This window comes from Myotis daubentonii, chromosome 11 (assembly GCF_963259705.1).
Source record: "Myotis daubentonii chromosome 11, mMyoDau2.1, whole genome shotgun sequence".
NCBI lineage: Eukaryota > Metazoa > Chordata > Mammalia > Chiroptera > Vespertilionidae > Myotis > Myotis daubentonii.
This window is the reverse complement of record NC_081850.1, coordinates 51,881,775-51,907,622: the sequence shown is the minus strand read 5'-3', so window position 1 is coordinate 51,907,622 and position 25,848 is coordinate 51,881,775. Positions and strand designations below refer to the sequence as shown.

Sequence of the window (25,848 nt, the reverse complement as noted above, 5' to 3'; positions counted from 1 at the left end):
TCCATAGTGGCTGCACCAGTCTGCATTCCCACCAGCAGTGCACAAGTGTTCCTTTTTCTCCACATCCTCTCCAGCACTTGTCGTTTGTTGATTTGTTGATGATAGCCAGTCTGACAGGTGTGAGATGGTACCTCATTGTTGTTTTGATTTGCATCTCTCGGGTGATTAGTGACTTTGAGCATGTGTTCATATGTCTGTTGGCTTTCTGAATGTCCTCTTTTGAAAGGTGTCTATTTAGGTCCTTTGCCCATTTTTTGATTGGATTGTTTATCTTCCTTTTGTTAAGTTGTATGAGTTCCCTATAAATTTTGGAGATTAGGCCCTTATCAGATATGTCATTGGCAAATATGTTTTCCCACACAGTGGGTTTTCTCGTTGTTTTGTTGATGGTTTCTTTTGCTGTGCAGAAGCTTTTTATTTTGATGTAGTCCCATTTGTTCATTTTTTCTTTAGTTTCAAGTGCCCTAGGAGCTGTATCAGTGAAGAAATTGCTTCGGCATATGTCTGAGATTTTGTTGCCTTTGGATTCTTCTAGAATTTTTATGGTATCCCGTCGTACATTTAAGTCCTTTATCCATTTTGAGTTTATTTTTGTGTATGGTGTAAGTTGGTGGTCTAGTTTCATTTTCTTGCATATATCTGTCCAATTTTCCCAACACCATTTATTGAAGAGACTATCTTGGCTCCATTGTATGTTCTTGCCTCCTTTGTCAAATATTAATTGAGCATATTGGTTCGGGCCAATTTCTGGGCTCTCTATTCTAGTCATCAGCCTTTTTAACCTAATAGCTTTAGAGCCACTGATGTTCATCACTTATATCCATTGTTTCAGTAGGGATTACAAAATGGTGATATTCTAATTCTAGTATTTTTTCTGTATTTATTAGCTGGAAAGAACTTTTCCTCAGCTATCTGATTATCCTGAAATATAGTTCATACAGTGGAGGCAAGATAAATGCTAGATTTTTTGCCTTTATTCACCAGTTTTCAGAATGAGTTGGTATCCTGGGAACCTAAACATGACCAATGAGTTTGTTTTCGTTTACTTTTTTGTTGGTTTTTTTATTACTATAAACTCATCATAATCATTATTCTCTTGCTGCTTAAATTGTGTATCTTTGGCTAGTGGGAGCCTTTTCAAGTATGTTTCTGTGTTTCTTTGACCCAACCCTACTAGTCCCTGATAGCTTCTTGACTTTCTGTTCTAAGCTCATCTTGTACATTTCCTTCCCCAGGTTTGAATCAGCCATTTATTCATCAAGCCCAGTGTTTTAGAGGGAAATGGTATTTAGAGACTATTTACGGGTGCTTACTACCATTGGGTTAGTCCTTGCTTCTAGATCTTTTTAAAAAGATGGACACAGCTAAGAAATAGATTATCTTTTTGAAAGAGAAAAATATAACAGGGATTATAGGGTTTTCCCAAAACACTAATTTGAAAGAATATATACACCCCTATGTTCATTATAGTGTTATTTACAATATAGCTAAGATATGGAAGCAACCCCAAGTGTCCATCATAGGTGAGTGTTTAAAAAAGGTCATGGTAGCCCTAACCAGTTTGGCTCAGTGGATAGAGCGTCGGCCTGCGGACTCAAGGGTCCCAGGTTCGATTCCGGTCAAGGGCACGTACCTTGGTTGCGAGCACATCCCCAGTAGGGAGTGTGCAGGAGGCAGCTGATGGATGTTTCTCTCTCATGGATGTTTCTAACTCTCTATCCCTCTCCCTTCCTCTCTGTAAAAAATCAATAAAATAGATTTAAAATTAAATAAAATAAAAAGATCATGGTACATATATACAGTGGAATATTACTCAGCCATAAAAAGGATGAAATCTTACCATTTGTGACAGCCTGAACAAATCTAGAGGATATTATGCTAAGCAAAACAAGCAAAATTGAAATAGACTCATAGATAGAGAAAACAGACTCATGGTTGCCAGAGGGGAGGACTAAGTGAAAAAGGTGAAGGGATTAAGAAGTACAGATTGGTAGTTCAAAAATATTCAGAGGGATATAAAGTACAGCATAGGGAATATAGTCAGTGATATTGTAATGACTACGTATGGTGCCAGGTGGGTACTGGAAATATCAAGGAGAACACTTTGTAAAGTATATGATTGTCTGTTATGCTGTATACATGAAACTAATATAAAGTAATATTGAATGTAAATTTCACTTGGAAAAAAGTTAAAAACTATATCGAGGATAAGTAGCAATAAAAAAGATTATAGAGTTTTCGCTTAATGTTTTAAATTTGTATTTCTTTACGTTTTCTATTATGCTAGAATTCTTAAATTTACATTAATCAGTGTAGTTGTTCTACTTCAATATATATGTATTTCAAAATAATGCTATTATTACTCATAATATGATTATTGAATTCAGATTAAGACTTCTTTGCAGTTTCCTTTTTATCCGTAGGTTGTATCCCACTGGGGATATATAATCATAATATTGTGTTGGGAAGTCACTTGGAATAATTCTTCTCTGTGTTTAAGCTTATCAGTTTCATATCCAGTTAAAGTAGAAATTATAAAACAAGCCGCGTTCAGAGAAGTCTAGTGTCCACCCCGTCCCCTCAGCTCTTATTTTCCTCCTTTTTTATAATTATTTATACTAGAGGCCCGGTGCACAAAAATTTGTGCACTCGGGGGGAAGGGGGGGGGTCCCTCAGCCTGGCCTGTGCCTTCTAGCAGTCTGGGACCCCTCGGGAGATAACGACCTACTGGCTTAGGCCTGCTCCCGGGTGGCAGAGGGCAGGCCCAGTCCCTAGGTGCAGCCCCTGGTCGGGCTCAGAGCAGGGCCGATTGGGGGGTTGGGGCACCACCCCCTGTCACACTCAAGGCAGGGTCGATGGGGAGGTTGCGGCACGACCCCCTGTCACACACAGAGCAGGGCCCATCAGGGGGGTTGAGACTCCGTACCCTGTCATGCACAGAGCAGGGCCCATCAGGGGGTTGGGGAGCTCCCTCCTGTCACGCACAGAGCAGGGCCCATCAGGGGGTTGAGGAGCTCCCCCTGTCACTCACAGAGTAGGTCCGATAGGGGAGTTGGGGCACCGTCCCCTTTCACACACAGAATAGGGTGGATCAGTGGGTTGGGGCGCCGCCCTCTATCACCCACAGAGCAGGGCCAATCAGGGGATTGGGGCGCCGCCACTGTCACACTCAGGACAGGGCTGATGGGGAGGTTATGGCTCTACCCCGTCACACACACAGCAGGGCCCGTGGGGGGCCGGGGGGGGGGCGGGACACCACCCTCTATCACCCACAGAGCAGGGCCGATCAGGGGGTTGGGACACCGCCACTGTCACACTCAGGGCAGGGCTGATGGGGAGGTTATGGCTCTACCCCGTCACACACAGAGCAGGGCCCGGGGGGTGGGGGAGGTTGGAGTGCCGCACCCTGTCACACACAGAGCAGGGCCGATCAGGGTGTTTGGGCGCTGCCCCCTGTCATGCTGATCCCGGTGCCGGGAGGCATATTACCCTTTTACTATATAGAATAGAGGCCTGGTGCACGGGTGGGTGCCAGCTGGTTTGCCCTGAAGGGTGTCCTGGATCAGGGTAGGGGTCCCCACTGGGGTGCCTGGCCAGCCTGGGTGAGGGGATGATGGCTGTTTGCAGCTGGTCTCACACCCTTCAGTGTGGGGGTCCCCACTGGGGTGCCTGGCCAGTCTGGGTGAGGGGCTGAGGGCTGTTTTCAGGCTGGGGGTGACTGAACTCCCAAACGCTCCTTTTTTCCTTTTTTTTTTTTTTATTCTGGGCCAGCTTTACCTTGAGGCTTGGCTCCAGCTCTTAGGCCTCCGCTCCTGAAAGTAGGCTTCTGGCCTTTGCATACAATGTTGCGAATCTGCTGGCTGAAGTCCGGCGGTATTTGTTACAGTGTTTGAAACTGCAGGCTCAGAGGCCTGCAGCCGCAGGCGGGGAACATTGGTTTCCTCTGTCACTGAGGCAAGCAAGCCTCATGTTCGTTTCAAGCTGCCTGGCTGCCGGCCGCTATCTTGGCTGACAGTTAATTTGCATATCTCGCTGATTAGCCAATGAAAAGGGTAGCGGTCGTACGCCAATTACCATGTTTCTCTTTTATTAGTGTAGATATATAGAGGCCCAGTGGGGTCCCGCGGCCTGGCCTGCAGGATCGGGCCGAAACTGGCTCTCCAACATCCCCCAAGGGGTCCTGGATTGGGAGAGGGCACAGGCCAAGCTGAGGGACCCCACCAGTGCACAATCAGTCTGGGGTGGGACCCCGGGAGGTTGGCCAGCCGGGGAGGGATGGTTGGAGGGCTCCAGGGTGTGTCTAGCCCTCTGGCTGATCACTCAGTCCCGGTCAGCCAGACCCCAGCAGCAAGCTAATCTATCGGTCAACTGTCTGCCCCTGGTGGTCAGTGCACATCAAAGTAAGCGGTTGAGTGGCCTTAGCATATCGTTAGCATATGACACTTTGATTGGTTGAATGGCCAACCAGTCAACTGGACACTTAGCATATTAGGCTTTTATTATATAGGAGGATATGTTTGTATTCACCCCTTTTTCTCAGGAAAAAAATGGTAGCATACTGTAAATTCTGTTCTGCACTTTGCTTTTTTCACTTAACAATATCCTGGAGCTCACTCCATAGCAGTTTATAGAGAACTTTGTTACTTTTCACAGCTATAATAGTGTTGCCTGTGCCCCATTATTTAAGTCCTGTTGATCAGAACTGAAGTCTCCAGCTAGGCACATTATTTGCAGACCACATAAGGGATAAATTGGGAGGCTAAGAGAGGTGAGAAAAAGAATAATTTTAGATTTACAGAAAAAGTTGCAAAAATAAATACATAGCATTCCTTCACCCAGCTTCTCTAATGTTAGCATCTTACATAACATAGTAAAATTATCCTAAATCAGGAAACTAACATTGTTGTAATACTATTAACTAATATACAGACCTTGTTTGAATTTCACCACTAATACCACTAACGTTCTTTTTCAGGTCCAGGATGCTATATGTAATACATTTAGTTGTCATATTTCTCTGTAGGTTTCTCAGTTTTTGTCATTCATGGCCTTAAACCATTGTAGAATGCTGGGCAGTTGTTTTGCAGAATGTCTCTGAATTTGGGTTTGTCTGATGTTTTATCATGATTAGATTAAGGTAATGAATTTTTAGCAAGAATTCCACTGAAGTTGCATCCTTCTCAGTGTATCATATTACGTGGTGTGTGAAGTCAATATGTCTTTTTTTTTTTTTTTTTATTGCTTAAAGTATTACAAAGGGTATTACATATGTATCCATTTTATCCCCCCGCCCTAGACAGTCCCCTAGCCTCCCCTATCACCCAGTGTCTTATGTCCATTGGTTATGCTTATATGCATGCATACAAGTCCTTTAGTTGTCAATATGTCTTATTACTGGTGATGTTAACCTTGATAGCCTAATTAAGGTGGTTTGGGCTGAGTTTTTCCACTGTAAGGGTATAATTTTCCCTTTGTAATTAACATTATGGGAAGATATTTTGGAGCTATGCAAATACTCTGTTTACGGCACACTTTTGCTGCCCAATTTTAGCATCCATTTACTGTGGTGTTTACCTGATGGGAGTCTCTATTCCCATTATTCTTTCTACATTCATTAGTTGGATTTGCTGTAAGAAAGAGCTGTTATTTCCAATTTATTTATTTATTATACTAGTGGCCTGGTGCACGAATTCATGAACATTGAAAGGAAATTAATTAGAAGAAATATTTTAATATCGCTATTTGTCCCTTCTCTATAATAGAAGTGTCAACCTATTTCACGATCAACATTGACAGATCAAGACATACGCGTGCGATTGGCGCCAGCGAGAGCTTTATATGTATCGCGCATGTGCAAGTCAGCTTAGCCTTTTATAGATATAGAATAAATTTGCTTAATTAGGCCCGCTTTCTGATTTAGCTAAACTTTTTCCAACCCAGTGAAGCACCCCAACTTCTCTTTCAGGTAATTGTCAGCAACACAGCAGCAAATATCAACATGAAACAGATTATTATTATAGATCATGAAAGGAGAACAAAGGGTAAAATATTTAACTGCAGCAGTGTTTGACTATATTCTGCACAGTGAGAAAACCTGAAGTCATTTTCAAGGTCCACCATTTCTTACTTCTTTTCAGTTGGGTCAAGTTTCTAAGTTTTCTAAATCTCCATTTTCTGGCTAATGAAAAGAAAATAGAATTCCACCGAGTCTCCTACCTACCTACTCCAGGACTTCTGTGAAGAAACTCCAAGAAGGCTAGTCATTAGGGAGAGGAAGCTGGGCATTGCTATGTGACGTCATTACCCAGCACCCACAGCCACTGTTTTCGGGCTGGGCTGGTCTGGGCTGTGGGCCACATTTTACACCATGGGGTCTCGGCGTCAGCTGCAATTTGGTGGGTGTCACTCTGAGGTGGTGGTGGGGCCTGTGTCCCACCTGGGGAAAGCCGAGTGTTGCTTTGTGGGAGCCAGATCCACAGTGCCGTTTCTCTGTAAATGGCCAGTGTGCATCACAGCAGCTCCTGCGTTGAGCGTCTGCCCCCTGGTGGTCAGTGCACATCATAGCGACTGGTCGGATGGTCAGACACTTGGCATATTAGCCTTTTATATATAGACTAGAGGCCCAGTGCACAAAAATTTGTGCACTTGGGGGGGGGGGAAGGGGGGTCCCTCAGCCCGGCCTGTGCCCTCTCGCAATCTGGGACCCCTTGGGAGATAACGCCCTGCTGGCTTAGGCCTGCTCCCGAGTGGCAGAGGGCAGGCCCAATCCCTAGGTGCAGCCCCTGGTCGGGCTCAGAGCAGGGCCGATTGGGGAGTTGGGGCGCCGCCCCCTGTCATGCACAGAGCAGGGTGGATTGGGAGGTTGCGATGCCACCCTCAGTCACACTCAGGGTAGGGCCGATAGGGGGGTTGGGGCACCGCACCCTGTCACACTCAAGGCAGAGTCGATGGGGAGGTTGCAGCGCCGCCCCCTGTCACGCACAGAGCAGGGCCAATCGGGGGTTGGGGCTCTGTACCCTGTCATGCACAGAGCAGGGTCAATCAGGGGGTTGGGGAGCTCCCCCCTGTCACGCACAGAGCAGGGCCCATCAGTGGGGTTGGGGCTCCGTACCCTGTCACGCACAGAGCAGGGCCGATCAGGGAGTTGAGGAGCTCCCCCCGTCACTCACAGAGTAGGGCCGATAGGGGAGTTGGGGCACCACCCCCTGTCACACACAGAGCAGGGCGGATCGGGGGTTGGGGCGCCGCCCTCTATCACCCACAGAGCAGGGCCGATCAGGGGGTTGGGGCGCCGCCACTGTCACACTCAGGGCAGGGCCGATGGGGAGGTTATGGTTCTACCCCGTCACACTCAGAGCAGGGCCCGTTGGGGGAGGGGGGCGGTTGGGGCGCCACACCCTGTCACACACAGAGCCGCAGGGTGATCAGGGGGTTGGGGAGCTTCCCCCTATCAGGCACAGAGCAGGGCTGATCAGGGGGTTGGAGGGCCTTCCCCTGTCACAAACAGAGCAGGGCGGATAGGGAGGTTGTGGCCCCACCCCCTGTCACACACAGAGCCGCAGGTCGATCAGGGGGTTTGGGCGCTCCCCCTGTCACGCTGATCCCGGTGACAGGAGGCCTTGCGGCTCCGCTGATCCCGGTGCTGGGAGGCATATTACCCTTTTACTGTATAGGGTAGAGGCCTGGTGCATGGGTGGGGGCCGGCTGGTTTGCCCTGAAGGGTGTCCTGAATCAGGGTAGGGGTCCCCACTGGGGTGCCTGGCCAGCCTGGGTGAGGGGATGATGGCTGTTTGCAGCTGGTCACACACCCTTCAGGGTGGGGGTCCCCACTGGGGTGCCTGGCCAGCCTGGGTGAGGGGATGATGGCTGTTTGCAGCTGGTCACACACCCTTCAGTGTGGGGGTCCCCACTGGGTTGCCTGGCCAGCCTGGGTGAGGGGATGATGGCTGTTTGCAGCTGGTCACACACCCTTCAGGGTGGGAGTCCCCACTGGGATGCCTGGCCAGTCTGGGTGAGGGGCTGAGGGCTGTTTTCAGGCTGGCGGGTGACTGAAGCTCCCAACTGCTCCTTTTTTTCTTTTTCTTTTTCTTTTTTTTATTCTGGGCCAGCTTTAGAACTGGCTCCAGCTCTTAGGCCTCGCTGCTGAAAGCAGGTATCTGGTTTGTTTGGGTTCTACAATCGAAACACAGTATCAACTCCAGCTCTGAGATCCCGGCAGGCTGAAAGCTGGTTTCTGGGGTTTTGTTTAGCTTCTATATTTGTTACAATGTTTCAAACTGCAAGCTCAGAGGCCGGCAAGGCTGGCGGGGAACGTTGGAGTCCTCCGTCACTGAAGCAAGCAAGCCTCATGTTAGCTTCCAGCTGCCTGGCTGCCGGCCGCCATCTTGGCTGGCAGTTAATTTGCATATCGCCCTGATTAGCCAATGGGAAGGGTAGTGGTTGTACGCTAATTACCATGTTTCTCTTTTATTAGATAGGATAGATTACTTATAACAGTAAATGGATTTTTTTATTGCTAGATTATAATCCATTTTTATCATTATTTATTTTGTTGTTCAAATTGTCCCAGATTTGACTATTGGGAATTTTTTCAAATTGGCTCCTGTATCCTTTTGACATGCCCCATCATTATTTGAGCATCTTCTTGCCTTTTGGTACTACAAGATGTCACACTCTTACCTTGTGCTTTCCTAGCCCTAATGAAGTCAACTATTTCTCCAAGGAACCCCAGAACCAATACATTTTAAGCACTTACTATATGCTAGTCAGTTTAGTCTTCACAACTCTGTTCAGGATTCTGAGGCTCAGGTGGATTAAGTAAATAGTCAAGGGTCCACAGTCTCCAGCTAGAAATCTGTGATTCTCATATTTAAAACTATGGTCCATCCCAGCCAGTGTGGCTCAGTGGTTGAGCATTGACACAGGAACAAGAGGTTCCTGATTCGATTCCTGGTCAGGGCACATGCCCAGTTTGTGGGCTCGCTCCCTAGTAGGAAGTGTGCAGGAGGTAGCTGATGGATGATGATCCTCTCTCCTCAATGTTTGTTTCTTTCTATCCCTCTCCCTTCCTCCCTCTCTCTAAAAATCAATTTAAAACAAATTTTTAAACTATGGCCCAGGAATCAACTATAAACTGGGAAGGAGTATCTATGAAATCATACAACCCTTTGGGGCTTGACTATGCCTCTCACATGGGCAATAGCATGTAAGGCGGCCTGGGAACAAGCCATTTAGAATACGGTAAAAAGCTTGTATTCCGTGAGATGCACAAAGGTGCCCCTTGTTTCTTTCTTATTTCCCTTGGATAGTCTCAGTGTTTAGTAAAATCTACTTTCCATTTCTCAAAGACTCATAGGGCTTGGTGGCCACACTTAGACTTGAATATTTAAGGGGCAGGTGGAACTCAGGGGCATGGTTTGGTTATCTGTTCATCCATTCTGAAGATTCTTCCCAGTGCTAAAGTTTGGGGATATTGAATTGATTTGCAATAAAAGGGGACATTGAAACTCCCTTCTATTTTCTTATACCCTGCAGCTTCTTTGATAGAGAGGGGCTAGCTGCAGGCATCTATGGTTGCAACCAAGAACAGCCATAACAAAGCTACTTACCTGTTCTTGGTGAACTCCCAGCACTGGCACTTCCAAGGGATTCCTTCCATTCTCTTGCCTCCTTTCCTTTTCATTTACTGCCTTTTAGCCTCGATGCATGACTCAGAAATAGATCTCTCCTCCCTTATCTTGTTCCCCACCTTTGCTCTATCTGTTGCCCCTAGAGGTCTGCATATCCAGGTCTCTGCTGGCACTAGTGATGTCCTGTGAGCACTTCTCTGATGGGCTAATCCCAGGAGCAGGTGACTTGCTCTTACCTTTAGGCCACAGTCCCTGCTTTTTTAAAATGAGGAGGAAGACATGGGTGTTCTCAGTTCCTTTCCAGCACTGACTCCAGAATTTTTCCTGCCCCATTCAGACAACTTATATTTTAATCGACACTTGAGGCTACAATTATAGGTGTGTACGTGTGAGCGGGGAAGAGGGGGGGAGTGGTATAGATATTTTCTCTAAATGCTTCTGCAGTTGGGAGGAGTGTGGGGGGAGAGAGGCAGCTTGCAAGCCAGAACTGCCACTATATAAGCTTAGACTCAGGACCTGTGGGAAGGTCTGTGGGTTTGTCTGTTCCATGCTATCAGGGCTACTTACTGCTTTTAAGTGGAGGGCTCTTACCTAGGCACAACTAGACGTTAATCCTCATCACATATGATATTTGATGTGCTTCTTGTTTGCAGCTGAAGGAATGTATCCGAGCACTGGATCAGGAACACACCCATACTCCCTTCCGGCAAAGCAAATTAACTCAGGTAATGTTAAGCGTGAGTTTTGAATTTGTTCTGATTCTCATTTGTTCCTTCATCTGTTCATTCAGCAGAGCATCCACTGCCTGTAAGGCATGATGCTAAGCACGGCCGGGGGTGGGGAGAGAGGAGGAGTCATATTCCTTCTAGGAGTTCTCATGTATAGGAGGAGAGGGGAGCATACTCAGGCATAGAAACTTAGGGTGAGGTAGCCAGGCTCCCATGGGGGCAGCAAAGCTCTTTTGGCCATCATCCATCAGCTTTCTGCTTATTTCTAAGTAAAGAAACCTTGTTGATTTAGGGGTACTTTCTTAGCTGTAAGACTTAGACCAGTGTTTCAATACAAAAACTAATGGCTGCAGTTAAAAAGAATGATAGATTTTTTACCTGTACTGATAGGAAAGACGATCAAGATCTATAATGTAAAATATGAAATGAGAAGAAACTATACAGAAAAATTGTGCATTTGTTAACTGATTATTCTGAGTGGTAGAGCTATATGTAGGTAATTTTTTCTGCTTTATTTTCTGTCATGAAAAATGTGCTTCAGACTTATTAACAGAAAACACCAATAAGACAGCATCTGTAATTGCTGCAGAAGATGGCCCATGGAGGAGTCTGCCTGGTACCGTCACTTGTGAGACAGCGTGGGTGCCCCTGGTTCCTTTCTTCACCGAGTCCTGCACACTAGAGGGCAGACTAGGGAGAGGGCGCTCGAGGTGACGACTGTTGTGTTCAGGGAGAAGTTTCAACTAGACTAGCAGCTCCACAGGGACTGGAGCAGACCCTGTAATAACATAGCTACTTACCAGGCAGAGTTGGTGATTTTGGATTCGATTGTGTCTTACCAAACACTCAGCCAGGGACCTAGGAAACCCTTCTTAAAGGTGATTAGTCCTCATCCCAGAAAATGTGTCCCTATTTAGTTTAAATAAAAATAATAATTCAAACAGTACATATAAGTACAAAGAAGACGGGAAGGGTACCAGAAAATCCCACCTCCCAGTGACAGTCACCGCTGCATTTTGGTTTTGTTTGTTTGTTTGTTTGTTTGTTTGTTTGTTTGTTTTAAAATATATTTTATTGGTTTTTCACAGAGAGGAAGGGAGAGGGATAGAGAGTCAGAAACACCGATGAGGAGAAACATCGATCAGCTGCCTCCTGCACACCCCCTACTGGGGATGTGCCCGCAACCAAGGTACATGCCCTTGACCGGAATCGAGCCTGGGACCCTTGAGTCTGCAGGCCAATGCTCTATCCCAGGGGTGGGCAAACTTTTTGACTCGAGGGCCACAATGGGTTCTTAAACTGGACCGGAGGGCCGGAACAAAAGCATGGATGGAATGTTTGTGTGAACTAATATAAATTCAAAGTAAACATCATTACATAAAAGGGTACGGTCTTTTTTTTTTTTAGTTTCATTAATTTCAAACGGGCGGATCCGGCCCACGGGCCGTAGTTTGCCCACGGCTGCTCTATCCACTGAGCCAAACCCGTTAGGGCACCGCTGCGTTTTGGTAAACATCCTCCCAGGCATCTCTCTGCGCTCGTATATGAAGATCCACCTGTATCCCTAGCCAGTTGCTCTGTGGTTAGAGCATCGGCACTGAGGCCTGACAGGTTGCGGGTTCAATTCCGGTCAAGGGTACGTACCTCGGTTGCAGGCCCAGTCAGGGTGCATGCAGGAGGCAACCTATCGATGTTTCTCTCTCACATCAATTTTTCTCTGTCTCTCCCCTTCCCTTCCACTCTCTGTAAAAATCAACAGAAAAAATTTCCTCTGGTGAGGATTAACAACAAAAAAGATCCACCTACAGAGTAATGGAATCATACCTTTTTTCTTCTATAGTAGTTTTAGCTCTTTCTGTGTAAGTAAGTATAGGTATACATAATTATTTTGAATGGTTGTATTGTATTGAGTTTACAGTTATCTAGTTTGTTCTGTTTATAAACTCTTAGATTTGCCAAACCAGTGTGTGCATTTTTTACATTTTCATACTATTGCCAAACTGCTCTCCCAAATGCTTGTACCAGTTCACAGTACACAGTACATGGGCAGTTTATGAGAGCCCGTTTCTCTAGGTCTTCAGAAGGCAGGGTATCATGAGTCTTCTTTAATCTTACGGGTGAAAAGAATATTCGTTTTTATAATGGTTTGTTTGCTTTTCTTTTTTATTAGATTTTTTTAAAAAATATATTTTTTTATTTCAGAGAGGAAGGGAGAGGGAAAGATAGAAACATCAATGATGAGAATCATTGATTGGCTGCCTCCTGCATACCCCCTACTGGGGATCGAGCAACCTGGGCATGTGCCCTGACCCGGAATCAACCGTGAACTCCTTGTTCATAGGTTGAAGCTCAACCACCGAGCAACACTGGCTGGGCTGTTTGCATTTCTTTGATTAATGTGAAGTGAGTACCTTTTTTTGTATTTATTATTCGTGTTTCTTCTGTGAATTTCCTTTTTGTAGACAGGGCAACTGGCCCCTGTCCTGCATACAATAGTCAGTGTGCCCTTTGTTAGGTGACGTCATTGGCCTACCTTCTGCTTTGGACAGGTCCTGAAAGATTCCTTCATCGGCAATGCCAAAACCTGCATGATCGCCAACATCTCACCCAGCCACGTGGCCACTGAACACACGCTGAACACCTTGCGCTATGCTGACCGGTGAGTCCTTCTCAGGCGGCAGGTCATGCGCACATGCGTGCGTGCCTGTGTGTGTGTGTCATGCACACACAGAGATCTGACCTTGAGGTCCATTAGGGATTGTGCACTTGGTCATCTGAAAAATGTGATCTGCTAGGCCCTGGCATTTTACAAATGTGACTGTGACAAGAGGAAGGTGACATATTCCCTTGTTCAGTAGCTTTTAAATGGCTAATGGGAGATGAAATATTTTTCTGGAATAGAACCTTCCCACTAGCCTCTGCCCTAATTATAAGAGACATAATACAATATTACTTGTCAAGGCAGAAGCACTTAGAAGAAACTAACCCAGACGTTATAGGAGGATAAACTGAGGCCTAGAGAAGGGCAGGAGCTGTTGGCAGACCTAGTGCCTCTTACCTGTGGACATGTGTTTCCTGTGGGAGGTGAAGGTGCCCTCATTACCATCCTCTCTGGCTTCTTTGCTGCCTGGTCCTGTCTCACATCCTCCTCTATGGTCTCGCAGGAGTTGTCTCCAGACTAACAAACTATTTGAGGGAAACCTGTTATTTTATTACTGTTGAAGAATCTTAGTATCCAGGGCATTTTATGAAACTCATTGAAAAGAAAAGATGAACTATCACTTAAGTTCCATGAAAACAGGAAGGAACCTTATCTACCTTTTTCTCCACTGTATCTCTGCTGCCCGGACAATACTTGCTACCTAATAGACGCACAATAAGTATCTGTGAATGAAAGGAGGCGCTCCTCCTGGGTGTCAGGGCTTGAGAGAGGCCTTCTGTGTACTTTATCTCATTTAAATAGGAGAGACCATTTACAAAGTGGTTACAACACTGGGCTCTGGCGTCATACTGTCTGGGCCAATACCCTGCCTCTGCCACAGCTCCTGAGTGGCCTGGGACAAGATTTCAATTTCTCTGAGCCCTGTTTCCTTCCAAAAGGAAATAATAGCACCTACCTCACATAGCAGTTATGTGGAACCAATGAGGTAATATGTATGAAGAGCTTAGCACCATGCCCAGTAGTGAGGACTCAGTGTATGTTAACTTTTGATATTAGTAGGTCCCCCAAATAAGTTTCCTGAAGGAGGTTTCTTTTATTACATGGTTTTCCTAATGCCAGCACATTAGCCCTGCTAGAAGAAAGTGGCTACCTCCCAAACTGAGATCAGATAGAAGATGCATGATGATCCAAATTGTTTCCATAAAACCACTATGGCTTGAAGTTCTTTTCCCCCTTGTGTTCATTACCCAACTTCAACAATTATGAACTCTAAGCTGATCTTGTTTCATAACCCCACCCAGTCCCCAAATCATAGACATCATATCACTGCTTGAACTTCATCATTAGGAACAGACATTCCTCCCAGTGCTCAGTGAAGGAAGATGGAAATAACCCTTTATCATAGGGGATGTACTGACTACAACTGAGAGATTATTTGAATAATTTTGGTTAAAAAGAAAAAGAATAGAAAAAGTACAATAGAAGCAATCTCTCCCATTCAAAGTAGTCTGATAAATTATTGAAAATAAATATGAAAGTCATTTGTTTTATATGCTCAAATGAGGCCTAATTTTAGGTATTAATCTATGCACACATAGAATGAGGATGATTTTATTGCTTAAAATTTCCCCTCTCTGATTTAAAATTTTCACCTCTCCACATACTAGAAAAATGTTGCTAAGCGTCCAAAAATAAAGTTCCAGCTGGACCCCAACAGGTATATCAGAAGAGAGCTCCGTGACAGGAGTGACGTTGGTCACAGGCAGAGTATATTGGAAGCATTTAGTATCGATGACCAAATTACCTGTAAGATTCCTTCTGGCACTAAGGTTTCTAGAAATATTTCTTAGGAGGAATTTTGGTTTCTCTCTTTTTTTAAATATATTTTATTGATTTTTTACAGAGAGGAAGGGAGAGAGATAGAGAGTTAGAAACATCGATGAGAAAGAAACATTGATCAGCTGCCTCCTGCACATCTCCCACTGGGGATGTGCCCGCAACCCAGGTACATGCCCTTGACCGGAATCGAACCCGGGACCTTTCAGTCCACAGGCCGACGCTCTATCCACCGAGCCAAACCGGTTTCGGCTGGTTTCTCTCTTAATGAAACTAAAACAGCTCAAATTTGAATAACAAGAAGTAATTTGGAACCATTTAGACTTGCTGTGGCATCTGCCAGCCCATTCTTTGTATGCATGCCCTACTGCAACACCTAAGCAAAGGCCCATCCATGGACACAATTCATGTCTTGCTACATCTCTTTGCTTAGCTGTGTTATCTGCTAGCCTTGCTTCTCAGACTAAAAGGAATATTTAAATCAAGTTTCAGTGTCAGATTTACTGTCTTGGTTTTCAGAAATGGTCAGAGGGGTCATTTAGCCCCCATTGAGGATTGTATTAAAATCAAAGCAATGGAAAAGACATTTTCCAGGAGTCCCCAGGCAGAAGTACTGCTCCCTGTTAGGGGATTTTAATCTACAAACCAATCACCGGAGTGTTACATTTTTACCTGAAGTCTCCTTGTAATTCCTAATTTTTGCAGTGTTTTTGTGTTAAGTATCACAAAGTAAGAGACTTTAATCTTGGCAACTGAATCCTAGCAGAGAGCTAATTCTGGATTTTTCTATGTTCTCCTGAATTTCTGTGTGGAACAGAACATGGTTTTCTATTTCTCTATCTGGGGGCGATTTTTGCCTCCCTGGGAACATTTGGCAATATCTGGAGACCGTTTTGATTGTCGTACTGGGGGAGAAGTGCCACTGGCATGAAGTGGGTAGAGGCCAACCATGCTATTAAACATCCCACAGTGCACAGGACAGCGCCCCCAACAGAGAATTTCCTGGCCCCAAATACCGCTAGGGCTAAGGTTGAGAAACCCTGGGAATAGACAGGTCATTTTCCCTTATTGGTATTAGCACAAGCCTGCTTATTTCCTTAAGGCTTTTGCTTCCTGAAGTGTCCAGCAGGTTTGAGGGAACTCGTTTTCTCAGAAGCCTGAAAGTAGGTGGTTTTCAGAAAAAGAGGGCCCAGTTTGTGGAATAGTGACTGGGTGAGTGGGAGACATGAAGCTCCAGGAGGCGTGGAGTGGGCCCTGCGTGGATGTAGTGAAGTTCTGACACTAGCTCCTCTGGCCTGTCAGTGACATGGGACTGTGCTGATTTCTAAAACTTATGATTATGGAATGTTGGGTGCATGTTTATATCCTTAGAGAAGACATTGACCTTTTTTGTTCAAGTAAAGAGGGCTCCCAGTCCTTGTAATACTTTGCTTTGGTTTTGTTTCCCTGAAAGTTGTAGAAAAGGAATTCTAGAACATGAAGAATCACATTTAACATAAAATGGTTCTTTACAGGGTCAAAGAACTAAAGAAAGGCATCAAATGTTGCACTGCAGCTGCCAGTCGAAATCGGACATCTGGAAACTCTTCTCCAAAACGAATTCAGAGCTCCCCTGTGGCCCTGTCAGGGGATAAGTGTTCTCCCAAAAAAGTCAAGCTGGGGCTTCAGCAGTCACTCACGGTGGCACCTGGCTCCACAAGAGGGAAGGCCCATCCTCTGGCCAGCCATCCACCCAACATCCCTTTTACTTCTGTTCCTAAAGTCCCTGGTAAAAAGGGGAGTTCCAGAGGGAGTCCTCAAGAGTGGGTCATTCAGACTAGCCCTGTCAAAGGAACTGTGCAGTCTGGACAGTCAGCCAAAAAAAGGGAAGAAGAATCAGCTTCATTGTGCTCTGAGAAAAATCAGAACGGCCACAAAACTGCCCTTGGGTGCGGAAGCAGGGCCCCTGGCCCAGGACAAGACCTGGTGCATGGTAAGCTGACCAACAAGTGCAAGAAAGTGCAGACTGTGCAGCCAGTGCAGAAGCAGCTTGTGTCACGGGTTGAGCTCTCCTTTGGCAATGTCCACCACTTAGCAGAGTACAGCCAGGGCAGCAAGGAGGACACGCTTGCTAGGCCTGCCTCTGAAGCTTGGACCAACATCCCTCCACATCAGAAGGAGAGGGAGGAACATTTGCGCTTTTATCACCAGCAGTTCCAGCAGCCCCCTCTCTTCCAACAGAAGTTAAAGTACCAACCACTGGAAAGGCTTTTATGCCAGTACAGGCCCCAAGAGGGGCAGCTCCAGAATGAGACCCCTCCTCCCTTGCACTCTTATTCTGAGAGTCATGATGGAGCCCAAGCTGAGGACCTTGATGACAGCGATTTCAGTGAAGATTCTTTCTCACATGTCTCCAGTCAGAGGACCACGAAGCACAGAAACGCCCTGGAGAATAGCGAAGGCTCATTCTTCCTTCATCAGAGAGAACAAGGTCCTGAGGAGCAGGGGGCTGAAAGGCAGCAGAGTCTGCTTTTTAGCCCCAGGTTGGATGGTGATGAGAAGGATCTAACCGGAAGCTGGATGTGTGCCAGGAATCCCACAAGCCACAGAAGAGCAGCAGCTGGTCATGGCCACAGCCCAAGTAAAGTGCCCTTGGACTGGAGCAAAGAAGAGGACTCGACCTCCTCAGGTCCTTCTCCCAGAGACATACTGGCAGAGAAGCCTTACTGCTCACAGGTAGACTTCGTTTATAACCAGAAAAGAGGCAGTGGCTCAGCCTCGGATTTCAAACAGGATGCCCTCAGAAGTGAAGTTCCTGGGCAGGCTGAGGGCAGCTCACCATCCCTGAAGGAAGAGGATTTCACTTCCTCGCTATCCCTCATTGCTGTTGCTGGATCCCCAGACCAAAGAGACACACCTCTGCAGGAACTCGGTGAAGGCAACCTAAATGTGGCAACCAGAACGGTGAAAACCAGTCATCCTTTCCAAGGAGAAGCCTCTCAGGAGGAATTGGGCATGTGCTCTGAATATGCTTCTGGGCTGATGGCTCCCCTCACTGTGTCCCTCCTGGAGAACCCCGACGATGAGGGCCCTCCTCCCTTGAACCAGCCAGCCCAGGATGGGGCTACACACAGTCTATCGGGCACAGAGGGGCCATCTGTGGGCCACACAGTGCCATCTGGTGATCAAGAGGTAATCCTGCCAGTGTCTTTGACAAGTGGTCACCTGTGGCTCTCATCATCTCCCCCTGACAATAAGCCTGGTGCTGATCTGCCAGCCCTGTCCCCATCACCCATCCGACAGTACCCACCTGACAAGCTGCCCAACAGGGAGGCTGACCTGGGAGAGGGCAACCAGAGCAGAGAGACTGCACTTTTTTCCCTGAAGCACATGGCTAGTGAACAGTATGATGCCAGTGCTAAGGAGACAGAACTGAACAGTTCCCAGGGTTTCTCAGGAGAGCCCTTCCCCACCGTACATGCAGGAAGACCCCACTGTGAGCCTGCACCCACCCCACAAACAGGAAGCAGTGATGTGGCTGACCAGCCCTGGGTTCAGGAGAGAAAGCATCTGGCAGGGCTCGGTTGGCAGGAGCTGGATTTGTCCATAGACTCCATCAAGTTGCCCTGTTACAATGAGGACATTGCTTGGCTCCAACATAGGCCAATCCAAAGGTGCTTAGCAAGGCCAGGCTCTCCCCTGGTTCCCAGCTGCTCTCCCAAGACTGCCGGGACACTGCATCAGCCCGCCCTGGGGCACGCACAGTAAGTTGGACTCTCTCCATGAGACTTGAACTCCTTTGGCACTCCTCTCCCACCCCAGTTTAATGTTTTATCTATTTTGGGGATGGCTATGGTTAGCTGTGTCAGCTATACTGCAACTAGAGAAAGGCTTTGTTCAGCTTTTCAAGGAAATCGGTCTAGATCAGTGGTTCTCAACCTTCCCAATGCCGCGACCCTTTAATACAGTTCCTCATGTTGTGGTGACCCCCAACCATAAAGTTATTTTCGTTACTACTTCATAACTGTAATTTTGCTACTGTTATGAATCGTAATGTAAATATCTGATATGCAGGATGTATTTTCATTGTTACAAATTGAACATAATTAAAGCATAGTGATTAATCACAAAAACAATATGTAACTATATATGTGTTTTCTGATGGTCTTAGGCGACCCCTGTGAAAGGGTCGTTCGACCCCCAAAGGGGTCGCAACTCACTGGTTGAGAACCGCTGGTCTAGATGCATCTGATATGAATAAAACGTTGGGGCAGGCCTACCAGGATAGGCCTCTGCCTGGGAAAACTGAGATGTGAGAAGGTAGGATCTGTCCCCATAAGCAGGCCTATGACCTCTGGTGAGATCAGAATCCTCTTCATTCTGTTGGGTCTGTGTTCCCAGAAGTGTTGCCCAGCAACCCATTAGCTGTGGTGTTGTGTCCTCAAAGCTAAGGTTGGGTACCTCCCAAGACAGGGAAGGTAAAAATGAGGGTGGGGATGTGTGTGGATGGTGCAGCAGAGATGAGACAGCAGCCTTAGAGGATGTGAAAGAAAGGAGGTGGAGGATCTAGCAGACCCCCTCACAGTATCAGAAGCCTCAGAGCTGGAGAGCAGGATGAACAAATACTTTCTTTATGAGGCTACAGCCCTTTGTTTGGGCTCCTGATACCTAGGCTAGCTGTCTGTCTGCTACTCACTGATGCTCAGGCCAGGGCTGTGGACAGAGGGATCAGGTGAGGGGGGCCTGCCTCTCCTGGGTAGACAATCTTGTTGTCTCTGTGGTCTTGCCCATCGGTAGGGTCTGATAAAAGGCAGATCTTCTGGCTTCTAGGTCAAATACCCTCACTTTGGTCCTGGACCCCCTCAGAAGTAGAAATGACAGCAGGCTCTACCTTGTGCCAAGTTTGCCAGCTGGAGTGGCACTGCCTTGACCCTTTCTGCAGAGAAGCTGTGGGCAGCTCCTCTCTAGAAGCAGCACCTTTGGTGTAGGGGAGGTAGGGGACAGTTCCAGAAGCCCCCGACTCTCCCAGTATCTCACTGGTATTTCCTAGTTTCTTGACAAGTCCTGAGAACAGGTGCGGGCGGGGGGAGGTTGGGTGAGTTGGTCCTGGTCAGAGCCTTGACCACTTTGGGCAGAGCCAGCTCCTGGCTTGGAAATGGGGCTCAGCTCCTAAAAGCTACCCAGGAGAGATGGGAGCCCAGAGGTTCACAGCATCCCCTCTGGTGTTCCCAGGCAGGTGGTCATCCGAGCACACCAGGAACAGCTGGATGAAATGGCCGAGTTGGGCTTCAAAGAGGAGACACTGATGAGCCAGCTGGCTCCTAACGTAAGTGGCCTTGGCTGGACACTCAGGGGCTGTTGGCAATTAGTCTCTAGTAGTATGATGGTCAGCTTTGTTTGCTGAGGTTAGGTGTGGGGTAAGGGTCTGCGCCACACGCTAACCATTGTTGAGGCTTTGGGCCTCTTCTTGCCACTCCTCTGGGATAGCTTCAGGGAGTACAAGGACAGGTGGGGGATGGTGCTACACTCCCCATTCCCAGGCTAAAATGCTTCTGGCCTCTATCCTTCACTGTTCTGCCTTCCCAGCAGCTTATTTGGGGCCCTCCTTGTGACAGTAACAGTGAGCCCCATGCAGATAGAAGTACTTCTACAAAAACACCCCCTACCCTGAAAAATAAGTCTATATATAAAGTGTCCCAAATGCAGAGAAGTGGGACCCACCCTGTGCCACAGTAACTGCTGCAGGTTTTACAATTGGAGGGCCTGAGCTCTGAAGTTTTCCTGCAAGAGAAAAGCAGGTCTGGGAGAGGGCCAGCAACAGCACCATTTGTCCTTTGTTTCCTATCTCAGGATTTTGAAGATTTTGTCACCCAGTTGGATGAAATCATGGTTCTGAAGTCCAAGTGCATCCAGAGTCTGAGGAACCAGCTGCAGCTATACCTGGCCTGCCATAGGCTGTCTGAGGCCCCTGAGAGGACAGTGGTGTCTTAGAGCAAATCCAGTATGGGGTGGTGGGGGCAGCTCAAGAGCCTGTGCTAGGTTCTCAGGGGTTGGAGGAGCTTCTGCCGGATCATCCCTGCAGATATCAGAACCCACTGCTGGACCTGTCCATGCTAGCCTCTCCATAGCCACACGCGGCCTTGGCTGGGCCCCAGCTCCCCTCAGGGACAAGCCTCTATCCTTCAGGTCCAAGTGCAGGAGCATCTTAATGTGCCCCTCACTTTTCTTCGAGGCTGGAAGGGAATTTGTCTTACTAACCCACTGGCTGTAGAAACACACAGAATAACCCTGTAGATGTTTCTGAATTTGAAACTAAGAGTATGGGTAGTCAGTGGAAACCTACAGGCCAGAGGTTACAAGCTGGGGAAGATGACATGCTGAGCCCAGGAGCTTTATCAGGTGAATTCTGTGCCTGTTGTTGAGCCAAAAACTAAAACATTGATGCCAGTGGGGCAGGGGCAGGGTGAGCTCTGCCCCATTATTTGGGGCTTTAGGTTGGCTTTTGAAATGTAAAATGAATAAACTTTGACTTGCTGTCTTTCTTTAACAGAAGATGTGAGACACACTTTATGCTTTCAGTTCTTCTCCCTTCCTGCAATCCAGTTCTTTGTCCATCCCTGCCTTTTGCTGGGATGATCAGCCTTTTACAAGCCCCCAAAGCCCTCATAATCCTGTTGGCATTTCCTGGCTCCAATCTGAGACTCCTCACCCATCACACCCACTCATGGAACCGTTGAAGAGCTAGTGGTTCTCAGGCAAGTCCATCTCCTAGCTCACCTTGATCCAGAAAACCCTGGTCTACTCCCCCTTCTCAAAATAGCCTCTGTTCGGTATCTTGGCAATAAGTATTTTAGTCAATGGTCTGAGACTCTGAAGCAGAATTTTTACACACAATCTTCACTTGAGTTCTGCTTGCTGTCTATCATTTTAGCAGGAAGAAGCTTAAGACAAGAAATGCAAAGTGGCCTCCAGGTGGCCATCATTTACCAAGGCCACCATGGGTCAAATCAAGATTCGTGTCTCACAGCCTTGGCCCCGACAACCATTATGCTATGGAAGTTTTAATTGCCTACAGGTAAAAAATAAATTTTAATGGCTTTAAAAGGGGGGCTTAATTTTAAAGGCCAAAAGTAGAGGGGCTAGCTGGCTTTCTGAGACTAGAGCCCTGCTATCCTTTGTCAACTTTTGTCAACCTCTGGCCATGCCTGATCTGACCACTAGAGGGCAGCCTCTTTCCACTTTGGTGCTTCCTGGCCCAAAGGCTCTGCAGTCCCTCAAGTGATCACTAAAAGAATTAAACCCACCTCCACCCAAGAGCACAACAGGGACTACAGGACAGTATTAAGTACAAGGACAAGAAACTTTAGGGATAAATCTAGTTCTATCAGCTACAACAGCACCACTGAGAGCTGGTGAAGCAGTTTGCATCCAGTCCTACCTGTGGTACAGAGTACATAAACATCTGAGATCACGGGAAGAGGGACTTCTTCCTCATTTCTGGGTAATTACCCCAAAGGCCCAGCCTGTCTCACCTCAACAGCCAGTCTCACAGAAAGGGATATGTCCTTGGTCCAGAGACCAAGCTAGGTCAGGTTTAAACAGGTCTTCCTCTTGGCCTGCCTTTGTGAACCAAAACCAGGGCAAACTGGAGGGCGAGCTCCTGGGTCTCCCAGGCCTAGAGTAGGAAGAAAGTATTAAAGTGACAAAGTGGCCGAGACCGGTTTGGCTCAGTGGATAGAGCGTCGGCTTGCGGACTGAGGGGTCCCGGGTTCGATTCCGGTCAAGGGCATGTACCTGGGTTGCGGGCACATCCCCAGTGGGAGATGTGCAGGAGGCAGCTGATCGATGTTTCTCTCTCATCGATGTTTCTAACTCTCTATCTCTCTCCCTTCCTCTCTGTAAAAAAAATCAATGGAATATATTTAAAAAAAAAATAATAAAGTGACAAAGTGGTTAGGTCCTGTTTCATCCCCAGCAAGCAAATCTAAGCAGGAAATCACTCACACACACGTAAAATGGCCCTTGGCAATAAAGAAATTGATAGCGGGACATACCTTTTAGATTTTTATTAGTTTCTCTGAAGAATCAAAATAGTTATTAGCAAATTACTTTAGATTAATCAAGACTGTATATCCTCCGTATTTAGATATTTAATGATGTACAGCATAATACAAAACAAACCAAAGAGACTGATTTCTATGACTAGCTGTTACTCATTGTGTCATCCTAGAGCAGGGGACCGGTGGGAGAGGCTGTTCTCCAAAGAGAACTGAGGTGGAGTTAGCGCTGGGCAACCAAATCATGGCCTGTTTCTCCCCAACTCAGTGTGCTGGGAAGGGGCCAATGATTTCTGAATGTGACAACTGTTTCCTAGAGCAGGGGGCTTTAAAATCCCGACAGCGGAGGATTGTGGTCCAAACCAAGCCGAAAGAAACAGGCTGGGCCAGGGAAGCATGGTAACTGCCTGGCAGAAGAGGCAAACTCAGGGCCCCATGGGGAAAGGGCATTCTTTGCACCTCAGTGACATTGCAGAACCAGTGTAACACTAAGAGACTTTGTTAAAGGGGGAAAATAAAACCCTGGAAGAACCTTTCGATTGCACTCAACCTGTATTACAGTTCAGTCCACCAGTGCAGGGGAGGGAAGCAGCTAGCCCCAGAGCAGCACTGAGTCTGGCCCTCCCGCCTCTTCTCCCTGGCTCCTTTTGGCAGCCAGCCCAGGTTTCAGCTGAGGACATACAGACCCCAGAAAAACCAGAGACATCTCTCTGGAGGGCCAAGGTGGGAAGGACACTTCTCAAAATACAAATACATTTAATATGGAAGGAGCCAGGACAGTTCTAAGGGCATTCACATGCCAAATCTTCCCCACTTTCTCCCCAGTTCAGGGCCTAGGCTCATAGAGACTGGCAAACAGTCTCCACACCTGACCTTCCACCCCCAAAAGAAAATCTGGACGTGCGCCCCTTCTCCTTCCCCACAGGTGGGCTCCTCAGGGCCTCCTGCAGGGGTGGTTCCGTGGCAGGGTTTAGGCAGGGCCTGGTCTCAGCTGGCTCCAGCCCGAGCCATGAGGTCTTCCAAAGCATTGTCCTGGTCATTGTTGTGTAATAGCAGAACTTCCTTAATGTCTTTCAGTTCAAAACCCATTTCCTTAAATTTGCTCATTAACTGAAGAAACTCCAGCATCTAAGGGACAGAAGAGAGTACAGATTAAAGGAAGGGGTCTGGCCACACAGCTGAGTGGAGAAATATACGTATAGGGGGCTGCTTAAGGGATGTATCCTTCGCCAGAGCTATCTGAGCCTCTCTGAGGTCCCCTTTGCACAGCGGTTGCCAACCTTTCGGACCTCACTGACCACCAGTGGCCTGCGGCCCACCAGTTGGCGACCGCTGCCCTAGCAGAGTAGGGCTGTGGAGGAAGCTGGGACCGACAGTTTGATGCCACAGCGCCAACTCTTACTAACCTTTGTTCCAGTCCCACCACCCACATTCCACTTCCACCAAGGCAATTTACTGAACCCAGAAGCAGGCTAGGCAAAGTGACTAACAATCTTCCCAGTCACCCTAACGTGCGCTTTATAAGTCCAGATCATTTTCCCCTTCCCTTCTCTGGGATTCCAGCTATTTTCTTCAACCCAACATTTCATCTGACCCAAACACACCCAAAGTAGCTGGACATTTCGGAAATTCTGTGCTTCAACTGTCTCTGCTTGCAGTCACTGGTAGGGAAAGGGTATTGTGGGTCAGGGGGGGAACCCCAGGAGATTACACACTGTGTCTTCTTTCCAGAGGGCATGAAGGTTCCTACCTTTTCCTCTGAACACTGATGCATTTCCAGAGCCTCTTCCACTAAAAGAGGGTCGAAGCCCTTCTCACAGAGCTGTCCATGTACAAAGAGATAGTCGAGAATCTAAGAAAAGAAATAAGAGGTCTAAGCACCTATTGCCACTCCTGTCTGTTTCCCAAGAGTCTTACACAAGCCAGCAAGTGTGACATCTCCCCAACCTGGCTATTAGATCCTGGACAGGACTTGATTTTGTGCCTTGAACTGTATCCATCACAACAGGACCTCAGTGACTATCAGCTGAACAGACAGGCACACCCTTCTAAACATGAGTAGCCATTTTTCAAACGAGTTCCTGTCATAGCTGACTCATATCTCCTAGAACATTAACTCCACAGCCTGGGCAGGGTATTCCTCTAAGAAATAGCTCAAGTCATCATATGTGGAATCTAAGTAACAAAATAAACTGATGAACGAGTGGAACCAGAGACATGGAAGTATGGAACAGAGTGTGGAATCTCAGGGAGAAGGTGGGGGTGGATGGGTGGGTGGGAGGTAATCAACCAAGGGACCTTGTATCCATATATGCATGGCCCATGAACACAGATAATGGGGTGGTGAGGGCCTGGGGCGGACTGGAGGGGGTCAATGGAGGAAAAAGAGGGGACATATGTAATAGTTTCAATAATAAATTATTTTAAAAAAGAAATAGCTCAAGTCAGAAAATGCATCTAATGTTTAAGACTGGTACCCTATTCTGGAACTCCCTGGGTAGCTATGACAGGATAAAAATTTCTGGGAGCGCCGAAACCGGTTTGGCTCAGTGGATGGAGCGTCGGCCTGCGGACTGAAGGGTCCCAGGTTCGATTCCGGTCAGGGGCATGTACCTGGGTTGCGGGCACATCCCCAGTGGGAGGTGTGCAGGAGGCAGCTGATCGATGTTTCTCTCTCATCAATGTTTCTAACTCTCTATCTCTCGCCCTTCCTCTCTGTAAAAAATCAATAAAATAGATTTAAAAAAAAAAATTTCTGGGAGAAACCTGACCATATCTCAACCCTAGGATGTGCTCTCAGGAGGGGCAGAAGCGGGAGAGTAGTTGGGTAACAGTCCAACAGCTCCAATACTCCCAAGGCTTTCCTTCAGCCTAGTTTCCAGAGCAGCCCCAAAGCAGAAACACTGCTGCTGGGGCTGCTGGTTTCCCCCAAGAAAGTGCCTGTGTCCCCCAAACTC

The 25,848-nt window shown here is 47.1% G+C and overlaps 2 protein-coding genes across 10 annotated transcripts in view; one reads left to right on the top strand and one right to left on the bottom strand.

The window, feature by feature from the left end:
- Positions 1–21,388, top strand: part of KIF24 (kinesin family member 24) — a 66,315-nt gene extending 44,927 nt beyond the window's left edge. For 2 of the 3 annotated variants that reach the window (XM_059657163.1, XM_059657161.1), the window contains 5 exons: positions 10,283–10,354; positions 12,907–13,016; positions 16,370–18,598; positions 20,067–20,160; positions 20,685–21,388. In XM_059657163.1, the coding sequence (XP_059513146.1) occupies positions 10,283–10,354; positions 12,907–13,016; positions 16,370–18,598; positions 20,067–20,160; positions 20,685–20,825 (2,646 nt within the window). In that variant the 3' untranslated portion in view covers positions 20,826–21,388. The remainder of the gene's footprint in view (positions 1–10,282; positions 10,355–12,906; positions 13,017–16,369; positions 18,599–20,066; positions 20,161–20,684) is intronic. The other variant, XM_059657162.1, reaches the window with a different exon arrangement.
- Positions 21,389–22,886: 1,498 nt separating this feature from the next.
- UBAP1 (ubiquitin associated protein 1) overlaps positions 22,887–25,848 on the bottom strand; it is a 46,140-nt gene continuing 43,178 nt past the window's right edge. For 6 of the 7 annotated variants that reach the window (XM_059657165.1, XM_059657169.1, XM_059657168.1 and 3 more), the window contains 2 exons: positions 24,642–24,743; positions 22,887–24,019 (listed from right to left, as the gene is read on the bottom strand). In XM_059657165.1, the coding sequence (XP_059513148.1) occupies positions 23,879–24,019; positions 24,642–24,743 (243 nt within the window). In that variant the 3' untranslated portion in view covers positions 22,887–23,878. The remainder of the gene's footprint in view (positions 24,020–24,641; positions 24,744–25,848) is intronic. The other variant, XM_059657170.1, reaches the window with a different exon arrangement.